This window comes from Quercus lobata, chromosome 4 (genome assembly GCF_001633185.2).
Source record: "Quercus lobata isolate SW786 chromosome 4, ValleyOak3.0 Primary Assembly, whole genome shotgun sequence".
Classification (NCBI taxonomy): domain Eukaryota; kingdom Viridiplantae; phylum Streptophyta; class Magnoliopsida; order Fagales; family Fagaceae; genus Quercus; species Quercus lobata.
Genome location: NC_044907.1, coordinates 30,657,157 through 30,677,501, shown reverse-complemented (window position 1 = coordinate 30,677,501; position 20,345 = coordinate 30,657,157). Strand labels below are relative to the sequence as shown.

Sequence of the window (20,345 nt, the reverse complement as noted above, 5' to 3'; positions counted from 1 at the left end):
CCACTTTGTTTGTCCTCTATTCCATTTTGGGATGTCCCAAAATATTGTCCTGTTTCTAAAAATAAAAGTTATTAGTTTACTAATATTCCTATTATACCCCTAAACCTCATTAAGAATAACTTTTTTTTTTAAAAAGCTGATAAATTTATTTAAGGGTAGTTTTGTAAACTTATATATTTTTATAAGACATACAAAACAATAAATGATGTTCTCTTAAAATATTTGCTTTTCAAACAGGACAAACAAAGTGGGACGGAGGGAGTATTTCTTATCCATATCAAGTTTGATTTCCTAATTTTTTTTTTTTTTTTTTTAAATTCACTCCTTCCAAGTAGAACTCTAGTTTTTATACAACTTATTATTAAAATAAATAAGTCAATATACTCAATAAAGTCAACAAAAACAGGCTTATTCATGGTTTCAAACACACACAGTGACACATGACACACCTAATTTTGAACCTCTATGACTATAATTATGTTTTCATTCTAATTCCTAGAGTGCTAGCCATATCCTCAACCTGCGGTGGGTATAACACCAACCTTGCATACAAACATTCCCCTTATACATTGGAGTGAGAGTGTGAGACACACACATCTGACACCACACGTGAATCCACTCCCACTTGACCCCACGTGCAAAGCACGATATAAAAAATTCTCAACTTCTAAAACTATAAAAAAACAAAAACAAAAACGCAAAAACAAAAACATAAACAAAAAAAAAAAAAAAAGCTTTTCCCACAACAAGTTGCTTTTGCTTTCTCAACTTCTTCACACAAATCCTTTATATTTTCTCCCTCCGTACAACACTCTCCCCCAAATATTTTGGGTTTTCTTTGGTTTTTTTTTTTTTTTTTCTTTCTTGGAGACCACTCATAAAATTTTCTCTCTCTCAGTCAAGTAAAAGAAGGCCACGCTAGCGTGCTCCCGGCGGTGACCTCCGCCGTCGTCACAACCCTTACACAGGTTACTCCTTTTCTCTCTTTTTATGGATTTGGGTTGATGGGTTCTCCTCACTCTTTGACTTTTTTGGCTCTTTTAATCTGAAAATTCTGTTTGTTTTGGTAGAAAATTTTCTGGGTTTCTTTTGTTTCTCTCTGCTGTACTGTTGTTTCATTGAAAGATTGCTTTTTTCTTGGTAATCATGGAAAAAAATAGTGTAACTTTGATTTTTGTTGGGTAAATTTTTGTGGGTGTTTTTCTCTTTTTGGATTTCTTGAAGTATAATGTATTTGATGGATTTTTTTATTTTTATTTTATTTGACTCAATTGTTGAGGAACTTTGTTGAAATAAGTTATGTTTGGTGGTTGCTCTAAGATATAACTTTTTTTTTATGGGTAAATACTATACTTTTGAGGAAGTTTTGTTGAATTTTGTTTGTTTGTTTGTTTAGTTTTGTGTAGTGTGTAACAATATTCTGGTGGAATTTTGGATATTGTTTTAAGAAAGTTTCAGGGAAAATTAGTATCTAATAGCTGAAATTGTATATTTTTATGTCCTGTTTATAGCGGATTGGAAGGAATGAATGTTAAATTATTAGGAATTCACCCAATTGTCATCATAAAAAAAATTATACTTTGTTGCCAATTAGCTGTAAAAGAAAACTCTACTTTTTTTGGTTAGTTTTTCATCCCCATCTGAGATCTTTTTTTTTTTTTTTTTTTTTTTTTTTTTTTTTTTTTTTTTTATAGGTACCCATCTGAGATAAATAACTAAATGGGAAGACGAAAGATGCTCTTGATTGAGCTTATTGAGGCATCTTTGATTCCATTTGATTTTCAGTTTTTGACAAATTTTTACCTTTGCTGCAATTGCGTGGAATGTTAGTTAATTCTGTGGTGAATTCACAAATGCATGTTATTTCATGAAAAATGTGATGCATGGCTTAGTTAAAAATTATATGTAAATTAAAGAAATTTTTTTTCACCATTTTCATTGAAATTGAATGAAAAAAAAAAGATGGTAAAATTGCCTTAATTTAAATTTCTTGAAATTTTTGGTGATAGACTTTATTGGAGCAGAATTTCAAACTTAGAACTTTGGTGAGAGTTTCACATAGAAGAACAAACTATCTCATTAATTTTAATGTACTTAACAGTGTGCCACATGGTGGAAGTATATTGTATGACACACATGTTTACATTGAGCATTTTATTATATTCATGATATGGACTAAGTGAAGCCATTTCTAAAATGATGAGTTCCCAATAAATTCTCTTTCGCAGTCTCATAATATGTCCTTTTGCATTTAATTTGGAATTCATGTAATTGTGATTTTTACTTCATTATTTTGAATTGTGCTACTGGTAAACTTTGCAGTAATCAAGTGATATTGTAGTATGGGCCCTGATTTAGAGCTCAAAGGGAAGTCTAAAGCTGCTATGGAAGTTTCAATAAGTAAGGAGAATGCAATTGTCCTGCAGGGCCTGGAAGATAAGCTTCTACAATGCGCAACTAACTGTCAGGAGACTCATGACAACACCTTTAGCATGGAAACATTGTTAGTTAAGCGAATTACTGAACAGGATGGAAGCGAGAATATGGAGGTTAATATTACAGACTGTACAAATTCGACTAATGCTGGATTGGTTGAAGGTGAATGCCAGGATGTGACTGAGCAGTCGAGTTCTTTTGGTGATACAGAATCTGGGACAGAGAATGGCTTAATGATGACTGATGGTGAAGTGGAGTCACGATTGTTTGCTGGTGATGCATCAGCGTCAGTATGTGATGGATATTTTGATACACACTGTTTTAAAAGGTGTGTAGAATGGAGGATTTCATCTGTTTGTTACCCATGTCTTTATTTCTTGACTGAGCCTGTTGGTCTTTTAAGTGTTAGAATGTAGACAATTGGGAATGAGCCATGGATGAGTACATATTGTTGCTCTTATTCCTCTTTTTTTTTTTTTTTTACTAACAAAAATGTGACATTTACATGAGTTATTGTATGTTTCAGATCCCTCAAGAAGAAAAAGTTGACAGTTCATTGGAGGAAGTTCATACGTCCTCTTATGTGGCGTTGTAAATGGATAGAACTGCAAATTAAGGAGCTCCAGTCCCAGGCATTAAAGTATGATAGAGAACTTGCAGAATATGATGAAAGAAAGCAGTTTAAATTTGAATGCTCCAAATTCGAAGGCATTGATGCAAAGTCTCTACCATATTCTAGTCAAATTTCTAGAAGTAAAGTCATGAAGAGGAAGAAAAGAAAGAGACTTGAAAGCACAATTGATATAACATCTTATATGTCTCAACATAACCTGTTCTCTTATTTTGGTATGAAATTTATAATTTTGTTTCTTGCTTTCTTTTTTAAATGCCTAGTAGAAGTCTGATTTATCCTCTTTTTTTCCCCTTTCTATTTCCAGAAAATAAGAGGCCTGTTGCTGACAGCACATCTATGGTAGAAAATTATGGTAATCTTGGTAAGGAATACTGATGTTGATTTGAGCAATTTTGATGATTTTATAGCTTGTTAGGGACAGCCCAGAAGAAAAACAAAAATATCACATATTCAGCATTGGCTTGTGTTTAGTATATGTTCACCAGGATTAAGCTGATTATTCGAAACCATTTGACAATCAACAAATTATTGTAACAATAATAAATGACCTAAAGGGTACTTTGCAATTATAGAATCATATCTTTGTTAAAAAGAAAAGATGATCAACAATTTGACATTCTTGATTAAGTCATATAAAGTTATAACTCAACCTCTTACCATCATCTTACGTTTTATGTTTTTAGCTACTAGAAGTAATTTTAAGAGAGGATGGAGTTTTTCTTGGAGCTTCAATGCATCTTGATTTCTTTCACTAGGATCTTAAATCTTCAAATGCTATATTGCTTTTCTGAATTTCTGCTAGTTTTGTAGAAAATGTTGTTTTCTTTTTGGGGTTAAGACAAAGAGTCCTTTTTCCACTAGCGATACTTATTGCCCAAATTTTCTCTTGTGGTGATTTCTGCAGATAAGGTCACTAATGGCAATAATGAATTCGAAATAAATTATGGATGGTCATCTCTTGAGTTTGGTAATGGTGATAATTCTTTTGAAGAAATCCTTCGGAAGATTGAAGTGGCACATTCGCAAGTTCGCAAGCTAAAGGCTCAAATTGATAAGGTGATTGGTGAAAATCCTGGAAAGTTCTCTTCCATACATGAGTGGAGCTTGCTTGTTCCAGATGATGCATTGACCAGTTCTGATCAAAATCCTGCTTCTCCTCGTGAAAATGGTCATAGCTTGCTATCTAGATCTCTGTTTACTGCATCTCAGCATATGTCCGAGTGTAACATGGGAGATACACCTATGCCTGAATGTTCATTTTTGAGTCATGGAGAGTTGACCCCTCTTCCTAATATAATTGACAGCATGGATCAGCCTCAGGTTGGGGTTTTATGTGCAAATGTAAGTATTTCTTTGGTGACAGGATTTACAGCTATATTTAAATTTTTTGGCTTAAGAATATTGGTAGTGACTATGATCATGTATGTCTTTGTTTCTGCCTGACATTGGTAGCCTGTTATAGATAGTAACTGAGGATGGTAGAGGGTTCAAGTATTTGTAATTTCCTCTTAGTTTGTTACATAGATACTTGCTGGTATTTGTTTTCTTCAAGTCCTATGAGAGATAATTTTTCACACAACTTAGATGCTAGAACACTTGAAATAGTTTAAGAACTCCCCCTTCTTTTATCAGTTTTACTTGACGATATGGAACAGTTTACTTTTTTCTATTGTCTTTTTGCTGAGTAATTATAAGGAGGGAGGTGCATGATGGCTTTATTTATTTATTTATTGATCAGTAAATAAAACTTTACTGAAAAGATGAACAAATACAAGGAGAAAACGATTTCCTTGGTACACATGAAGTGTACAAGGAAAGCAAAAGCCTACCCAAAATTACATAAATCTACGAAATCTAAAACAGAAGGTATGGCAAGACCACTCAAAGCAGTCCATTCAAATAAAGACAGATGGAAACTGTGCTTAAACTCGATAATAGAATGCTCCTCCCCTTCAAAGATTCTATTTTTCCATTCTCTCCATATGGTCCACATAATATACTGCGGAATAACACCCCAAACAGATGCTGACCTATGTTGTCCAACACCTCTATGCCAACAAGCAAGCAACTCGTTTAGGAATAACCAAGGATATACCAAATAAACTAAATACATAGGACCATAAATCAGAGGCAAAGGGACAATGAATGAGCAGGTGGTCCACTGATTCCCAATCATGTTTACACATACAACACCTGTTAACAACACAAATATCTCTCTTCCTCAAATTATCCAAAGTTAGAATCCTCCCCTTCGCTGCTGTCCAAGTGAAAAAAGCCATCTTAGGAGGAGCTTTCAGCTTCCAAATACTTTTCCAAGGGAAGGAATGCTTACCTCTGTTAGATAAGATAGAATATAATGACTTCACTTCAAAAGAAGCACTCCAGGAAGCTACCCACAAAACTTCATCTTTCTCATTCCAATCCACCTTAGAAGAATAAAGAAGAGCAAAGAAAGATTCCAAACTTGCCAATTCCCAATCTTGTATCGGTCTAACAAGATGCATATCCCAATTCGCAATCCCATTATGCCAACACAAATACTCTGCTAAAAACTCATCCTTATTCCTTGCTATGTGGTATAACATTGGATGTGCTTCCTTGAGAGGTAACTACCCACGCCATAAATTGTCCCAAAAACGAATTCGAACACCCCTTCCAACCTCAAATCAGATATTTTGAGAAGATCTTCCCCAATCACCTCTAAATGTACTTCCACAAAGAAACTCCATGAGGTTTAATTGAAGCTCCTGAACACCAACACACCCCCCCCCCCTCTCTTTTTCTCTTCCATCACTGCCATATTTGGTAGCTATTATAGTTCTTCACAGAGCATTTGTCTCCACAGAAAACCGCCATAACCATTTACCCAATAAAGCAGTGTTTAAATGAGTGATCCTTTGAATCCCCAAACCACCCAAATGTAATGGCTGACATACAGACTTCCAGTTAACCAGGTGCATTTTCACCTCATCACTTAAACCACCCAACAAAAAGTTCTGCTGTAATTTTTCCAAACGGTCAGCAACACTAGTAAGGATTGGGAACAATGATAAGAAAAAAGTAGGGAGGCTAGAAAGGGTACTCTTGATGATGGCTTTATATAAGGGCTGATGATGGCTTTATAAAGCACTTCAGCCTCCCTAAGGATCTTGGTGTGGGCTTGGGGCTTCTTACTATTATCAATGTGCCATTAAAGAACCAATACAAGGTGCCAATTATTTAAAGAACCATTTTTCTGCAATTATCTGCTGCAGGGGTGTTCCTCTTTTTGCTTAGCCCAGGGTTGAGTGCCCCTAGATTACCCTGGCAACTAATTCTGGCAGATGGGGTCAGTTGCCTATAGGTTTTACTTGCTAGAGGTGAGTCCAAAGGGCTCTTCTTTGGAAAAGTTTCCTACATTATCAAAAAAATGGGGGTGTTACTCTCTATCTCTCTCATCTTTGTTTTGGGCTGAGGTGCTGGGGTGTTTCTGATTTGACTGGTTTTGCCTGTAATGTTTCTTGTTCCTGCATACATGTTTACGGTGGTGTCCCATTAATGCACCTCTTTTCATTTGGTAGGTAGAGACTTTTCTGATTAATCCCTTTTTTTTTTGTGGTAATTATGACCATTTTATTGGTTCAATCACCAAAGTCACTTGCAGAGCTTATATTGATTGCAACTGATTTATTCTTCATGCCTGCAGACTGAGCAGGGAATTCTGATACATAATCAGGCAGCCAAGGAAGAGTTGGATGATTTTGGAACGGTTAGGCTTCAGCTCATAGAGAAGCCTCAGGTACCAATGGAAGAGCAGAAAATTGTTCCTAAAGTTGAGGTTGCAGAAGCTAATGACTTGCCCTCAGAAACTGCTATGCCTAATGTGCAATCTAATATAAAGTCACGCTCCACTTCCAAGTCAATTTTCCCTAGGAAAACAAGAAGACGGGGGAGGCGAAAGGCTGGCAAAAATAGGTGGAGCAAGAGACCCTCAGGTTAGCTGGATTGTGAGAGTTAGGATAGTTATATTTTTGAAAGGATGGAAAACCAAAAAAATTCGGGAAGGATGTCAAGCTGCACCTAGAATTTGTATATGCTGCTTATTCTGCCATTTATCTTCTCTCTGGTGGCGATGATTTCAAATATACATGTCTGCAAAAAACACATTTTCTAATGGAATCATGATATATTCTATTTGGATGCGCCCTATTAATTGAGTTTTTTGTGTCATGTTTACCTGGCTTTTCATATTTGGTGGATCCTTGTGTGTATATTTAGGGCAATTTGGGATAATAGTTAGTAATGGCTTTTCTATATTGAGAAAATGTGATGCTTCCATATCCCCTTTTTCTACTATCTTTAGATGCAGTGTAGAGTTCACTGATTAAATTATTGTTGGGACGTCAAAATGCCCTTGCCCTTGTATGCTTGGAATTGTGTTGCAAGTTTTTGGTTTCTTCTGGTCATGATTCTGGTGTTGCTTTACACTTGATATCAAGACTGCGGGGAAAGAAATGAATAATTTGTTACTTAGGTATGGTGGTTTTCTTGGCCTGATGGTATCTAGTGCTTGTCATGGATTGTCATTCAATCTTTCATGTTTTCAACTTTAGTATATTTAAAATTTCACATTTTCAAGGTTATATTTTAAACGGACTTAGGTGTTAATTTGGCCTTTTGAAGTTCAATCTCTGCTATTGGTCCAACAAAAAAGAAACAAGGAAAAAAAAAATGTTCACCCTCAGAACTATTAGACATTCAGAACAAGTGAACAACAATTTCTAATTTTAAAGATATGCTAGTTCTTTGATAATTGCTCTTTATTATCAAGCTAAGATGTTAATGAGTTTTGTTGTATAGATAGGATTCAAACTTAGGTCCTTTATTTGATGATAGGAGATTTTACCAGTTGAACTGATTGGAACACAATTGCAAAACAACATTATAGAAAGATTGATCCCACTAAAAAAAAAAATGATGTTTTTGGTATATATGTTAGATAGAAGAGATGGGAAATACAAATATCCAACTCAAAGTTCTTGTTTTATACATTAGAATCCGTAAAGAGTAAAATACCCGTAATCACAGACACCTTAGGCGTATTAGGCTCAATATTCAGGATGGAATGTTCCCCATGAACATCCTTTTGGACACCTTAGCAACAATGAGAGCAACCATTGTTGCCGAGGGAATAAATATCACATCAGGAACGGCCTTGATCATTTTTAGCTGTGTTACATTCTCTCCAGCCCTTTTAGCTGCCATTGCTGCTGGAGGTGTTACCATTCCAGTGATCATCATGGAGTTATCTCCTTTGTTAAGATTGACTTTGTTCTTCATAAACTCAATGAACACTAACCTCTTCTTTGTGGCGTCTGGTTCCTCTCTCCATTTTTCATAAGAGTCCTGCATTTGGTAACGTATAGGAGTTAGGAAGAAATGAGAGAATCATATAAATGTGCAAGCAATTTAGACTGACCTCAACTTCCTTGGTTGATGGTACATCAAAGTTTTTACCAGGCATTGCTGAGTTGAGAGTGCTGCATAAAATTTTATTTAGAACCAATAGTTAGACAGTTATTTAGGGGAATTAGCTTGGGGCTGATGCTATCAATTAGATTCTTGAAAATTTTCTGTACTTCCAATGATATCAAACAGTTTTATAGAAGAAGTGATCATGTAATGACTTGGAAAGGTGGCAAAGGAATAGTGAGAATCTTGGAAGACATCTATATAGTAGATTTTTTTGATAGATATAATAAGATTGAACTCATGGCATTCATTTCATGTTAATTTACTATTTATTGTAAGGTCAAAACATCAATGAATTTTTCTTTTTGGTGTGTATGTAGGGTTTAATCTCAGATTACTTATTCGACAATTACATACTTTACTAGTTAGTTAACAAGAACCCAAAAAGAGAACGAGTAGATCTTGAACATTTTCATCTCTAACATGCTCTTTCCCTTGTTATTATTATTATTTTGAAAATGATAATTAAGATATATTATATGATCTTAAATGCTTACTTGAAGACATCGAGCATAGCAATGTGGAAGTCATCGAAGTCGTTGATTTTTTTCTTCTGGAACTCGTTGTAGAGCGATCCCACAAAGAGATTCAATACCTGCGCTGATGGTAATCCTATGATGCAAAATATAATATAAAGCTCAGAAACGTTATGGTGTCTTATGGAATTATTAACTTTCTGCCGAAAATAAAATAAATTGAAAATATTAACTTTCTCCTAAGATGCAACTAGGACTTCAGATGAATTATGGAGATGGGTTTTATGATAACAAAAGTAGTAATGTGATGAGGATGATGATAACAATGATGATTAATGGAAGTGCATTATGACTATTAATAACCATGTTTGGTATTACATATAAGATGTTTGGGTGGCATTGAAAAAATGACTTAAGCTGCATTTTTCACAATGCTTTATGCAGTTGATCACTTCCATATTTGGTCATGTCTTGTAATATGATTGTCACATAATTGGTTTAAGGAGGTTTTTCTAAATCAATAAGAAGAAAAACTTTGTTTAAATATAAATGTTACTCTTTTCATCCCCTAATAAATCATTTATAAATCTCTAAAAAAAAATTATAAAGCACACATAATAATAATAATAATAATAATAATAATAATCCTCATATAATACTTGAAATTAAGCGACGGATGTGGGGGTGAGATGGTTTCAAACACACAAGACCTGCCTAAAAGCATTTACAAAGGGATTATTACTTTTTCATTAAAATGTGTCATCTTACAAATATTCATCTATTGCTGAACGAAAGTAGTATAAATATATTATGAATAATGATATATACTACCCTTTGGCACCATAAAGGTATTCATAGTTGCCATGCTTTTGTGTGTATATATAGATAAAGTTATTGTTGTCATGCTACTTGGCCAAATCAAATGGAGAGAGAGAGTTTATCTCCTTGCTTGATACTAACACAATTTAGTCCACAAATTTTAACTTGTTACATTTGATCCCTAAGGTTTGGATTAAAATGAAATCATTAGGATTTCATCCAAAATACCCTCAACAACTCTATTTTAATCCAAACTTTAATGGACCAAAATGTAATAATTGAAAAGGCTTGAAGGACTAAATTAGATTGGGTCAAATCATAAGGCGAAGTTGTTTGCCCACAAAATGTGAAATTTATTAATTTGGACGAAATTCTAACAACTTTATTTTTAATCGAAGTTTTAAGGGATCAAATGTAACAATTGAAAGTTTATGGGGAATTAATTGTAATGGGACCAAGCCACAAATAGGTATAATGAAAGACAATAAACAAATATCTAAAGGAGGTCAACCGTTTAAGTGATAGTCCAATGATAATGACATCTTTTGTAATATCCTATATTTGTGGTTTGAACCCCACCTCTCCCATAATCTACCTATCAAAAAATTTAAAATCTATAAAGAGAAAAAAAAGAAAGACATTAAACATGAATCATATATAAAACAAAGGAAAAAATGGTAATTGCAAAAAAAAGTGATTGAAGAAAGCACATGAAATGAGAAGCGAAGAGACAAACCTTTTCCCACGAGACTCATAACCAGACCCATTTTGGTAGAAGGATAGAAATATAATCAGGTCCAACAATAAGGTGCGTATATATATTAAGAGAGAGAGAGAGTTATAAAAAAGAGATAGGAATGACTTGCCAGTGTGCTTGCATAGACTAAGCAAGGTATTTGGGATTTGATGTTATGTTTTCCTTAAGAAAATCAGATTCTTGGCTTGGAACTACCCTGTTGTTTTAGAACCATTACGTGGGGTTGGATTCCATTTATTTCACGTCATATTTCAAATATATTTTCGTGAGTTACTGTATTTCATATTTGATTGAAAAATTGTATTTACAAAAATGCATTAAAAATACTGTATTTTTTGCTACAGAAACTGCATGTCGTTTTCTATAATACCTCACGGTTCATTTCACTTCTGGAAATAGTAAGGCTTTAATTACAGCTATTCATTTTAAATTATGAAAGTATTTGTAATGAGCAACTAAACCTTAAAAATTTTCAATTCCAACATTTTAGTTAAAGATTAATTTGTAATATCTATCACACTATCCTCATGGTTCATTCCATCTCTCTAATTTCATGAAAAGAATACCATGGGTTCTCTTCCAAAATTTTAACTCAAACTTCTCAAAACCTCTGATTGTATGGCTAATGAATGGTGAACAACTAGATAATATAACAGGAATAAGAAATTTCCTTGCGCGTCCCAGAAGGAAAAAACAATAACAAACTTTATTCCAAAATTTTAGGGTCAGATATGGATCCTCAATATAGGATCAAATGGAAAAAGAAGAGAAAAAGAAAAGGAAAATAAAATAAATAGAAAGTTCTATACAACTCTTAATATCAAGAGATAATAATTCATTCATCTGAGACACTTGTGCTATGGCCCTTAAATAAAATCATAGGCATGGCATCTTCATACTCTGTTGTTTTTTGATCTATGTACAGATATTTCTGAAAATTTTCTTGAAGAAACCAAGATTCATGGAATTTTATGTGATGAAAACTTGTATTAGCTTGTGCTTTGCCCAAGCCAGCCTCAGAATCAATTCAACCCTCCCCCTGTAATTTTAATAATTTGTCCTTTCATGTGCTTCTTCAACTGATCCAGTGTTAAATTTATAGCCTCCAAATGTGGATTCAGCCTCTCTCCAGCCAGAAACTCCCTGACTCTACCATCAACCTCAATAACGCTACACGCTACCTCTTTATTTGCTCCATTCTTTCTCATCAACCCCTTAATTTCCTCTACATCTCTCCACCTTTCCTCCGTTGCATACAAATTTCTTAACATGACATAGTTTCCATCATTGTGTGGCTCCATTTTGACTGCCTTGTTTAGTACTCGCTCGGCCCTCACAGTATCCTTAGAGCATCCACATGCAAATAGAAAAGAACTCAAGATTGTTCCATTAGCCTTGAAAGGCATTCTCTCAATCAACTGCTCAGCTTCCTCCAAGCATCCAGCCCTCCCCAGAAGATCTACCATACAACCATAATGCTCAATCTTTGGGATAAGCCTAAATTCCTCCATCGCTTTAAACCATTTCTTCCCTTCCTCCACCAGACCACTATGGTTACAAGCAGACAAAACACCAAGCATGGTTATGTCATTTGGTTTATATCTTTCATGTTGCATCTTTGAGAATATATCCAATGCTTCCCTGGCGCAGCCATTGACTGCAAATCCATGTATCAGAGCATTCCATGAAGCTGTTTCTTTTTCAGGCATCTCGTCAAAAAGTCTTCTGGCTTTGGTAACTTCGCCACATTTTGCATACATATCAACAAGCGCGGTGCATACATTAGTTGCTCTATCAAGCTTCTTCCTCCGGATAAACCGGTGAACCCAGCCACCTAAATCCAGAGCACCCAGATCAGCGATAGCCGGAAGAATGCATACGATTGTTACTTCATCCGGTTCCAATGATGTGGTTGATTGCATTTCCTGAAATAATCTCAATGCTTCATATGGTTGTTTGTTTTGGCAATATCCACCCATCATTGCATTCCATGAAAATAGGTTCTTCTCCGGCATGGTGTCAAAAAGCAACCTAGCAGATTCAACATCACCACTGTGGCAATATCCATAAATCATAGTAGTCCAAGACACCACATTCCTATATGGCATCTCATCAAACAAACTTCGAGCTGAGCCCGTATCTCCCAATTTGACATAACCATCAATCATTGCATTAAACGCTGCTGAGTCCTTATAAGGCATCCTATCAAAAAGCAACCTTGCATTACTCATATCACCAGACCTCACGTATCCACAAATAAGAGCAGTCCACGACACTTCACTTCTTTGCGACATTTCATCAAACAACATTCTTGCATAACCCATCTTCCCAAACTTAGCATACATATCGACCAATGCAGTTGATACGTGCAAATCTAAGCAAAACCCAATTTTCACAACATGGCCATGTAACCCTTGGCCTTCCAAAATTGCCAAACTCAAACCACAAGACTTGCCCAACGTCGTGAACGTGTAGCTATCGGGAACAAAACCCGTGTTTCTCCTAAGATCTCTATAAAGAGTGAATGAATCAACGAACTGGCGCATACCCACATGGCATTTGATCATGGAGTTACAAAGGAACGAGTCGTCTCTGTGGGGACGATGATCGAACACACGACGAGCATGGTGGATGCCAGCAAGGGACGCGCAGGTTGTGATGAATTTTGTGAGGAGATTAACATTGGTCTCAAGTGCGTTTCTGAGCATAAAAGCGTGGATTTGGAGGAGAGAAGCTAAGGTGTTTCTTTGTTGGATGAGGTATATGCATTTTCTTTCTATAGAGTTCCAAAGGAATAGCTGCTCTAGCTCTCTCATTGATAGATGTCCAAGATTTTCTGTCACTCTCGTTGCTAAATTGTATTATTTTTGGCGCTATAGTTAGTTATGTCTTTTTTATTTATTTATAATTTTTTAATATAATTTTTAAACTAGCTGCAAATCACGATTGCATGGGAATACTGATTATTTTGTAACAAAATATAAAATATAATTTATATTCTAATATATTTGAAAACTCATATATTAGGATTAGGAGTATGTGTTTGGGGAAAAATTGGAAAATAATACAAAATTTCAAATAATTTCGTTAATTAACAAAGTTTTCAAACTATTAAGGAAACTTACTTCTCAAATTAATCGAGTTTTAGAAACTCAATTTCAATAGATGGAACTCGAGTTTTAAAGACTCGAGTTCCATTAAGAGATTTCAAAACCACGAAAAATATAAACACCTTCATACACAAACAACAAAATAGAAACACGAAGATACAGGAACAACAAATTAGAAACACCTACACGAACAACAAATTAGAAAACCCAAATAAAAAAACCACGAAGAAGAACCCCACGAACCCAGTTCTCCCTAACCCAGGAGTGACGGCAAAGGTTCTAGGAGGCAGTGGCAGCAAATCTCCAAGTGAAGGTTTTTCTTCTTTGGGTATTTGGTTTGATGAATTTTCGTTGTTTGATGATGTTTTTCTTCTCTGGGTTTGTTGAAAAAATTTTGCTTTAGGGAACTCAGAATTTTGCTTTAAAGAAATCGATTCGATGATGTTTTTTCTTCTCTGGGTTTTGATTTGATGATGTTTTTCTTCTCTAGGTTGGTTTGTTGAAGAATTTTTGCTTTAGGGAACTTGAAATTTGCTTTAAGGAAATCAATCCTTAGAAGGTTGATTTCAAACACAGAAATTGAGTCTCTAAAACTCGATTTCCTATAGCAAAATCGACTCTCTTAGACTCAAGTTATTAGTTTCCTAAATAGTTTAGAAATATTGTTAACTAATGAAATTGTTTAGAGTTTGGTGTTATTTTCCAATTTTTGCCATGTGTTTGATGGTGATGGTGATGGTGATGGTGGTGTTGGTGTTGGTGATGGTTGTGTGTTTGATGGTGATGGCTAAACTTTCCTCATAGATGGCACCAAACTGATGAAACAAAAAATTGTTAGTTAAGTCACTCATTTAATTTTGAGCTTTTGACGAGTTTTGAAGATCTACAAGAATAAAAAAGCTAATCAAAGAGTTTCGGTGGGGGAGTCTCTGATGCTTGAGTCAATATCAGCTCATATATTTTGCATATAAATTGTATTTTGTAGTCTTTTTTTGGACATACCTTAGTAAGGGAGATGGATTGTCCATTTTATAGTTGATTTGGGTAGTTGTTGTACATAATTGAAGGTGATTATTACCCATGTGTAATGGTTATCATATTGATAAGAGTTTAAGGTTGGCAAGTAATGGTTGGCTTTTAATGTGTTGAATGTGCATGGACAGTTTTATTTTCTTCTTTTTTTCTTTTTCTTTTTTTGATAACTTACTAATGACGCAAGGTCATCCATTAAAATGTATTAATGGATGAACTTAGTGATTTTTCTAGACTCATCGAGATGCAACCATTCTCTTTCATCCTTTTTTGGATCACATGTTTAGTTAGGATTGTGTGCCACGTTAAGTTGTTTAGAAGCCTTATTTGAATCTTGACTTTTCACAATTTTGTCCGCCACATAAAATGTATTTGACAAAATAGTCTGTCTTTATGATTGCCCGAAGAGGCCAACATAGTGTTGTTCTCTTCCATTTCCTTCCTTTTTGTGGATCTCATATTTAGTTGGGATTATCTCAGCCACGCTATCTTCCAAAGAAAAGTTTGAATGTCTTTCTTGAATCCTGACTTCCACAATTTCCTCCCTCCTTTGCTTTCAATTAATTGGGCCAACATAGTGTTCTGTTCTACTCCCAGGAAGGTGTGCGTTTCAAAGAAGGTGTGCGTTTATAGAATACATTAACCCATATATAATCTTCCAACAGATTGTCACAGAGCATCATAACAACAAACAACAAATCAAACATGGAAGACATGTTGCCATTCTCATCCCTCTCTCTTCTTCTCCTCCTCCTTGCAGTAGCTTTCAAGTTCTTGCTTCAAACAAGAACAAAACACAAAAACCTCCCACCAAGCCCACCTTCTCTACCAATTCTAGGCCATCTCCATCTCATTAAGAAACCCCTCCATCGTACTTTCCATCACTTTTCACAAAAATATGGTAACATCTTCTCTTTGCAATTTGGGTCTCAACTCGTGGTCATTGTATCATCTCCATCTGCAGTTGAAGAATGCTTTACCAAAAACGACATCGTTTTAGCCAACCGTCCTCGCTTATTATCGAGCAAGCACATAGGCTACAACCACACCACCATGACAGCAGCTTCTTATGGAGACCATTGGCGCAACCTTCGCCGCATCAGTGCCTTAGAAATCTTCTCAACAAATCGTCTCAACATGTTTCTAGGTATCCGAAGAGATGAAGTGAAGCACTTGCTAGACAAACTGTCACGCAACTCGTGCCAAGGTTTTGCTAAGGTGGAGTTGAAATCTATGTTGTTGGAGCTGACATTTAACATCATAATGAGAATGGTGGCAGGGAAGAGATACTATGGGGAGGACGTGAAAGACGAGGAAGAAGCAAGGCAATTCAAGGGGATAATGAAAGAGATAGTAGAGGCAGGAGGAGCCTCAAATGCACAAGAGCTTGTGCCCTTGTTGCAGTGGATTGATCATGGGCGTTTGGAGAAAAGATTGAAGAAACTGGCCAACAAGACAGATGCTTTCTTGCAAGGTCTTATTGATGAGAAGAGGAGTAAGGAAGAGAAGGGGAACACTATGATTGATCATCTGCTTTCTTTGCAAAATTCACATCCCGAATACTACACGGATCAAATTATCAAAGGGCTTATTCTGGTATGTGTAGGTCATTTCTTCCTTGTTCAAACTTTGATGATAGTTTTTTATTATTTGATTAAAATACCAATCGGTTTTTAGTGTGTAGAAGAAGATTAAACATCAAATCTCTTATTTAATCATTAAAGATTTTACCAGTAGTTGAGCTAACTAAAACCCATTGTTTGAACTAAATGCTAATTAAAAAGCTGAAAACATCAATGCTCAGGATTTTTTAAAGAAGATGAAAATATATTAGATTGATCAATTATAAGGGAAATTCTGTAATCAAATAATCAAATCCAGTTGTTTATTTGACAGGTTAGTATAAAATATGTAGAACACGAATTTGAAGTCAACCGCAAGTCAACCTCGTAGTCTTGATTTCTAAGCAAGAAGTTGTTTATGTAATTATATTCTTCTCACTATCTCTATTTTTTTTTAAGAACAAAATTCTCTAGCAAGGTAGAGACTTGAGACTCTAATTTCATATATAACAGTATAGAGAATTATAATTTGTTTAAAATTTCAAATTTTGTGGTACTCATTAATCTTTAATCATATCATATTAATTTTTTATTTTTTTATTGTTCTTTTTCCCGAATATAAATTTGATTTTTACCGTTTAAAGGTAAGCTAAAGCTGGGGTAAGTCTTTTGTCTAGTGCTCTTCCATACTCAGCAGATGAAACGTTAGGCTAATACATGTCTTATCCCTATCTCTAAAGCTATCATAAAGGGCAAGATTTAGGTACAGTACTTAGGTGCTATTTTTTAGATTCCAATTTTAAGATTCTATCATGTGGATTTTTTCTCATGAGATGAAAATGCATTTTTTGGTTAAGTAGCCACATGGCTAAATCTTAAGAGGAGAATATAAAGAACAACACCTAAAATATTATACATAAGTTTTGTCCTATCATAACACTACGTGTGCTATCTAGCATGACTATCTATTGCATTGCAGCCCACTTGGTTGTGTCGATAGTGACATAGAAATTTGGAATGAACCCAAACAATATCTCAACCTTTTGACTCAGTGATATTTTATTAGAAGCCTTTGTCAGAATACCAATAATCAATTCGCAAAAATAAATATTAGCTATAAATCCATTTTTACCTTAGAATTCTTGGTGTGATGTTAAGAATCGCTAAAATAAATATAAGCTATCAATCCATTTTTTACTTTTAAATTCTTCTTGTGATTTTAAGAACTTATTGAATGTATAATAAGCAGGTCTTGTTAATTGCGGGGACTGACACATCAGCAGGGACGTTAGAGTGGGCAATGTCCAATTTGCTCAATCATTCGGAGGTGTTGAAGAAGGCTAGAATTGAGTTGGATAATCAAATTGGACAAGAAAAATTACTTAATGAACTGGATGTCTCTAAATTGCACTATCTACAGAATATAATCTCAGAGACTCTTAGACTGCATCCTGCAGCCCCATTGCTTCTACCCCACATGTCCTCTGAAGATTGTACAATTGGAGGATACAATGTTCCGCGTGAGACAATGTTATTGGTTAATGTATGGGCCATACATAGGGACCCCAATATATGGCATGATGCAACTAGTTTTAAGCCTGAGAGGTTTGAAAATGGAGAGAGTGACGAGAACAAGTTAATGCCATTTGGACTGGGAAGGAGGGCTTGTCCCGGGGCAAGCCTTGCCCAACGTACAATGTGCTTGACATTGGGGTCATTAATTCAATGTTTTGAGTGGGAAAGGATTAGTGAGGAAGAAGTTGACATGGTTGAAGGTAACGGGCTCACCATGCCCAAGGCTGTGGCGTTGGAGGCCATGTGCAAAGCACGCCCAATTATAACTAAGGTTCTGTCTATGTCTGAGGATGAGTTTTGAGCAATGTTTTTGAGGTTTGCAAGAATAGCTTAGCTATATTTGTGAAGATTAATTTAATATTTTTTTTCTTTTTTGAGAAAGAAGATTAATTTAATATTAGTTACTTAGTAAATGCTATTGTAATAAGTACATTGCTAGTATTTATATTGTATTATTGTATTTGTACCTTTTTAACTTTTTATTTATTTATTTATAATTTTTAACTTATCCTATATAATAATTTATATTAACTTTATAGGTACAAGGAATGAGAAAGGTTTTGGAAGATTAGCATATTTGATCCTGGCCTGAAAAAGTTATTGATCGACTATGGCCCTATTAATAAATGATAGAAAGGGTTTATAAGGTCTAGCCATGTAAGCCTACACCTATGTAGAATAGATCATTCAATATCTACTACATGAACCCAATTTTGACCTATTGGTGCTAGTAAGGGCTGCAATAATAATGATTTGAATCTATGGTGTCCATTCCATAAAATTCATACCCATTTTTAACCTATTGGTCCTAGTAATGTCTGCGATAATAATGATTTGAATCTATAGCGTCCATTCCATAAAATTCATTGCTTAATAGAAGTTTATATTAATGTTAATTTGAATTTTTGCGTTTGGTTCAAATAAAAACTTAAATGAAGATGATTTTAACTGTTGTTGTCTTGTTTATCGATTCCACATTTTTTATAGTTATTTTCCTTAATAGTTAGTGGACATTTTAAAATATGTAGGTAATGATATTTAATATCATATTATCATATATCCACACTCTCCCATTTGGCAAACTAATAAGGGAAATTTGGAAAAACCTTTTTGCATTTGAACAGGATATATAATTAGATTGCCACTAAATGATTCTAGGCAATCACATTCCTCAAGATTAAAATTTGTATTTTCTTCTCACCATTCTTTTAATTGGTATTGGCAACACTATAAGGTTTTTTGCCTGCCAGTCAACCATGGCTAACATGCTTTCATGCCCAATGCACTGTGTAGGTTGCCCACTTGCAAAGCTCATAGCCTTTAAGCTTTGTTGGACATAACCATTAGCTTCAATGCTGATCCTTTCTTCATTCTTACCATGTTTGACCCTCTCATACACAATCACTTCAACCTTGTCTTTGCATTTCTCATTCCTACCTTGCTCAACAACTTGCTCATATTCTATCACTTCAACATTGTCTTCAAAATGTGGGCATTTCTGATGCTGTTGTTTATGGTGTCTCCATGAATTTTTTTATAAGTGAAAATAAGCACAGGAAACAGACCAAAATTCGTATATGAAAAGAAAATATATCAAAATACATAGCCAAGAGAAGAGTTCATGAACATTGCAAAACACATAGGTAGGGTGCAAGTGCCAACGGTTGGTAAAAAAAACAATTTATTTTGTAACTAAATGAAAAAACAAATAAAAATTAATTTTTTTTTTTTTTAAAACATGAGTTACCTTGATTGGTTGGCTACCTTCTAGAAACATAACACCATTCATATATAGAGTATATATGGTATAGACAGTGGTTTTCTAATTCAAAGCGTATTTTCTTTAGATTAGATCATAAGAAGTTATTTCTCAAAAAAAAAAAAAAAAAAAGATCATAAGAAGTTTAATGGCTAGAATGGATGGTGAGTTCTTCAGACATGCGTCAGAGCCCATTAAGGCATTAATAGCATCAGTGTACACACAAGTATCATAGAAGAGTCAATTTAAGCAATTTTCTTCTTCTTTTTGGATATAGTACATACATCAGACAAATTTGTAGATCGGAATGGGAAAACAAGGATGCCCTGCGTAGATTCTTAAGGGAAGATGAGCGTTTTAGGTTTTTTATGTTTTAGTAGTAGCATATAATAACGTAGCGTGTCTATTTCTATTTTTTTTTTTTTTTTTTAAAAAGGTAGTGGTGTTTTTCTTTTAATTATTATATAACTTTAAATTTTATTAACTAAAATAATTTACACATCAATAAAAAAAAGGTAAGATATGTAAAAATTAAAGGGGACATATATAAAATGATGAAAAAGTATAAATCATGTTTTGGATTAGGTCTCACTTTTTCGATTTTGTCAATTAAAATTCCAAATTTATGAAATTGTTTCAATATAAGGTTTTTGTCCATCTCCATTATTCATTTC

The 20,345-nt window shown here is 34.5% G+C and overlaps 4 protein-coding genes across 4 annotated transcripts; 2 read left to right on the top strand and 2 right to left on the bottom strand.

Moving 5' to 3' along the window:
* Window positions 1-715: 715 nt before the first annotated feature.
* LOC115986961 lies at window positions 716-7,363 on the top strand. The gene is made up of 6 exons (XM_031110394.1): window positions 716-968; window positions 2,323-2,764; window positions 2,963-3,282; window positions 3,375-3,431; window positions 3,975-4,411; window positions 6,756-7,363. Exons 2-6 carry the CDS (start codon window positions 2,343-2,345, stop codon window positions 7,047-7,049), a joined length of 1,530 nt encoding a protein of 509 aa, XP_030966254.1. The 5' UTR covers window positions 716-968; window positions 2,323-2,342; the 3' UTR covers window positions 7,050-7,363.
* A 649-nt stretch (window positions 7,364-8,012) lies between these two features.
* On the bottom strand, window positions 8,013-10,689 carry LOC115987704. Its single transcript, XM_031111302.1, has 4 exons — window positions 10,613-10,689; window positions 9,079-9,193; window positions 8,529-8,589; window positions 8,013-8,455 (listed from the first exon to the last, which is right to left on the bottom strand). The coding sequence occupies exons 1-4, from the start codon at window positions 10,641-10,643 to the stop codon at window positions 8,165-8,167; spliced, it is 498 nt and encodes a 165-aa protein (XP_030967162.1). The 5' UTR covers window positions 10,644-10,689; the 3' UTR covers window positions 8,013-8,164.
* Window positions 10,690-11,320: 631 nt separating this feature from the next.
* LOC115986323 (pentatricopeptide repeat-containing protein At2g44880) lies at window positions 11,321-13,499 on the bottom strand. Its single transcript, XM_031109189.1, has one exon. The coding sequence runs from the start codon at window positions 13,447-13,449 to the stop codon at window positions 11,656-11,658; it is 1,794 nt and encodes a 597-aa protein (XP_030965049.1). The 5' UTR covers window positions 13,450-13,499; the 3' UTR covers window positions 11,321-11,655.
* Window positions 13,500-15,194: 1,695 nt separating this feature from the next.
* Window positions 15,195-18,387, top strand: LOC115986324 (cytochrome P450 81E8-like). The gene is made up of 2 exons (XM_031109190.1): window positions 15,195-16,371; window positions 17,587-18,387. The coding sequence occupies exons 1-2, from the start codon at window positions 15,481-15,483 to the stop codon at window positions 18,211-18,213; spliced, it is 1,518 nt and encodes a 505-aa protein (XP_030965050.1). The 5' UTR covers window positions 15,195-15,480; the 3' UTR covers window positions 18,214-18,387.
* The last annotated feature ends 1,958 nt before the right edge of the window (window positions 18,388-20,345 follow it).

Excerpts from the sequence above, each read along its gene's own strand:
- LOC115987704 (XM_031111302.1), bottom strand. The coding sequence starts at position 10,643 with ATGGGTCTGGTTATGAGTCTCGTGGGAAAAG. Across the intron at positions 9,194-10,612 it reads TATGAGTCTCGTGGGAAAAG|GATTACCATCAGCGCAGGTA; the intron begins GTTTGTCTCTTC and ends TTTGCATCATAG. Across the intron at positions 8,456-8,528 it reads CATCAACCAAGGAAGTTGAG|GACTCTTATGAAAAATGGAG; the intron begins GTCAGTCTAAAT and ends TACCAAATGCAG.
- LOC115986324 (XM_031109190.1), top strand. The coding sequence starts at position 15,481 with ATGGAAGACATGTTGCCATTCTCATCCCTCTCTCTTCTTCTCCTCCTC. Across the intron at positions 16,372-17,586 it reads TTATCAAAGGGCTTATTCTG|GTCTTGTTAATTGCGGGGAC; the intron begins GTATGTGTAGGT and ends TATAATAAGCAG.
- LOC115986323 (XM_031109189.1), bottom strand. The coding sequence starts at position 13,449 with ATGAGAGAGCTAGAGCAGCTATTCCTTTGGAACTCTATAGAAAGAAAA.
- LOC115986961 (XM_031110394.1), top strand. The coding sequence starts at position 2,343 with ATGGGCCCTGATTTAGAGCTCAAAGGGAAGTCTAAAGCTGCTATGGAA. Across the intron at positions 2,765-2,962 it reads GATACACACTGTTTTAAAAG|ATCCCTCAAGAAGAAAAAGT; the intron begins GTGTGTAGAATG and ends TGTATGTTTCAG. Across the intron at positions 3,283-3,374 it reads TAACCTGTTCTCTTATTTTG|AAAATAAGAGGCCTGTTGCT; the intron begins GTATGAAATTTA and ends TTCTATTTCCAG.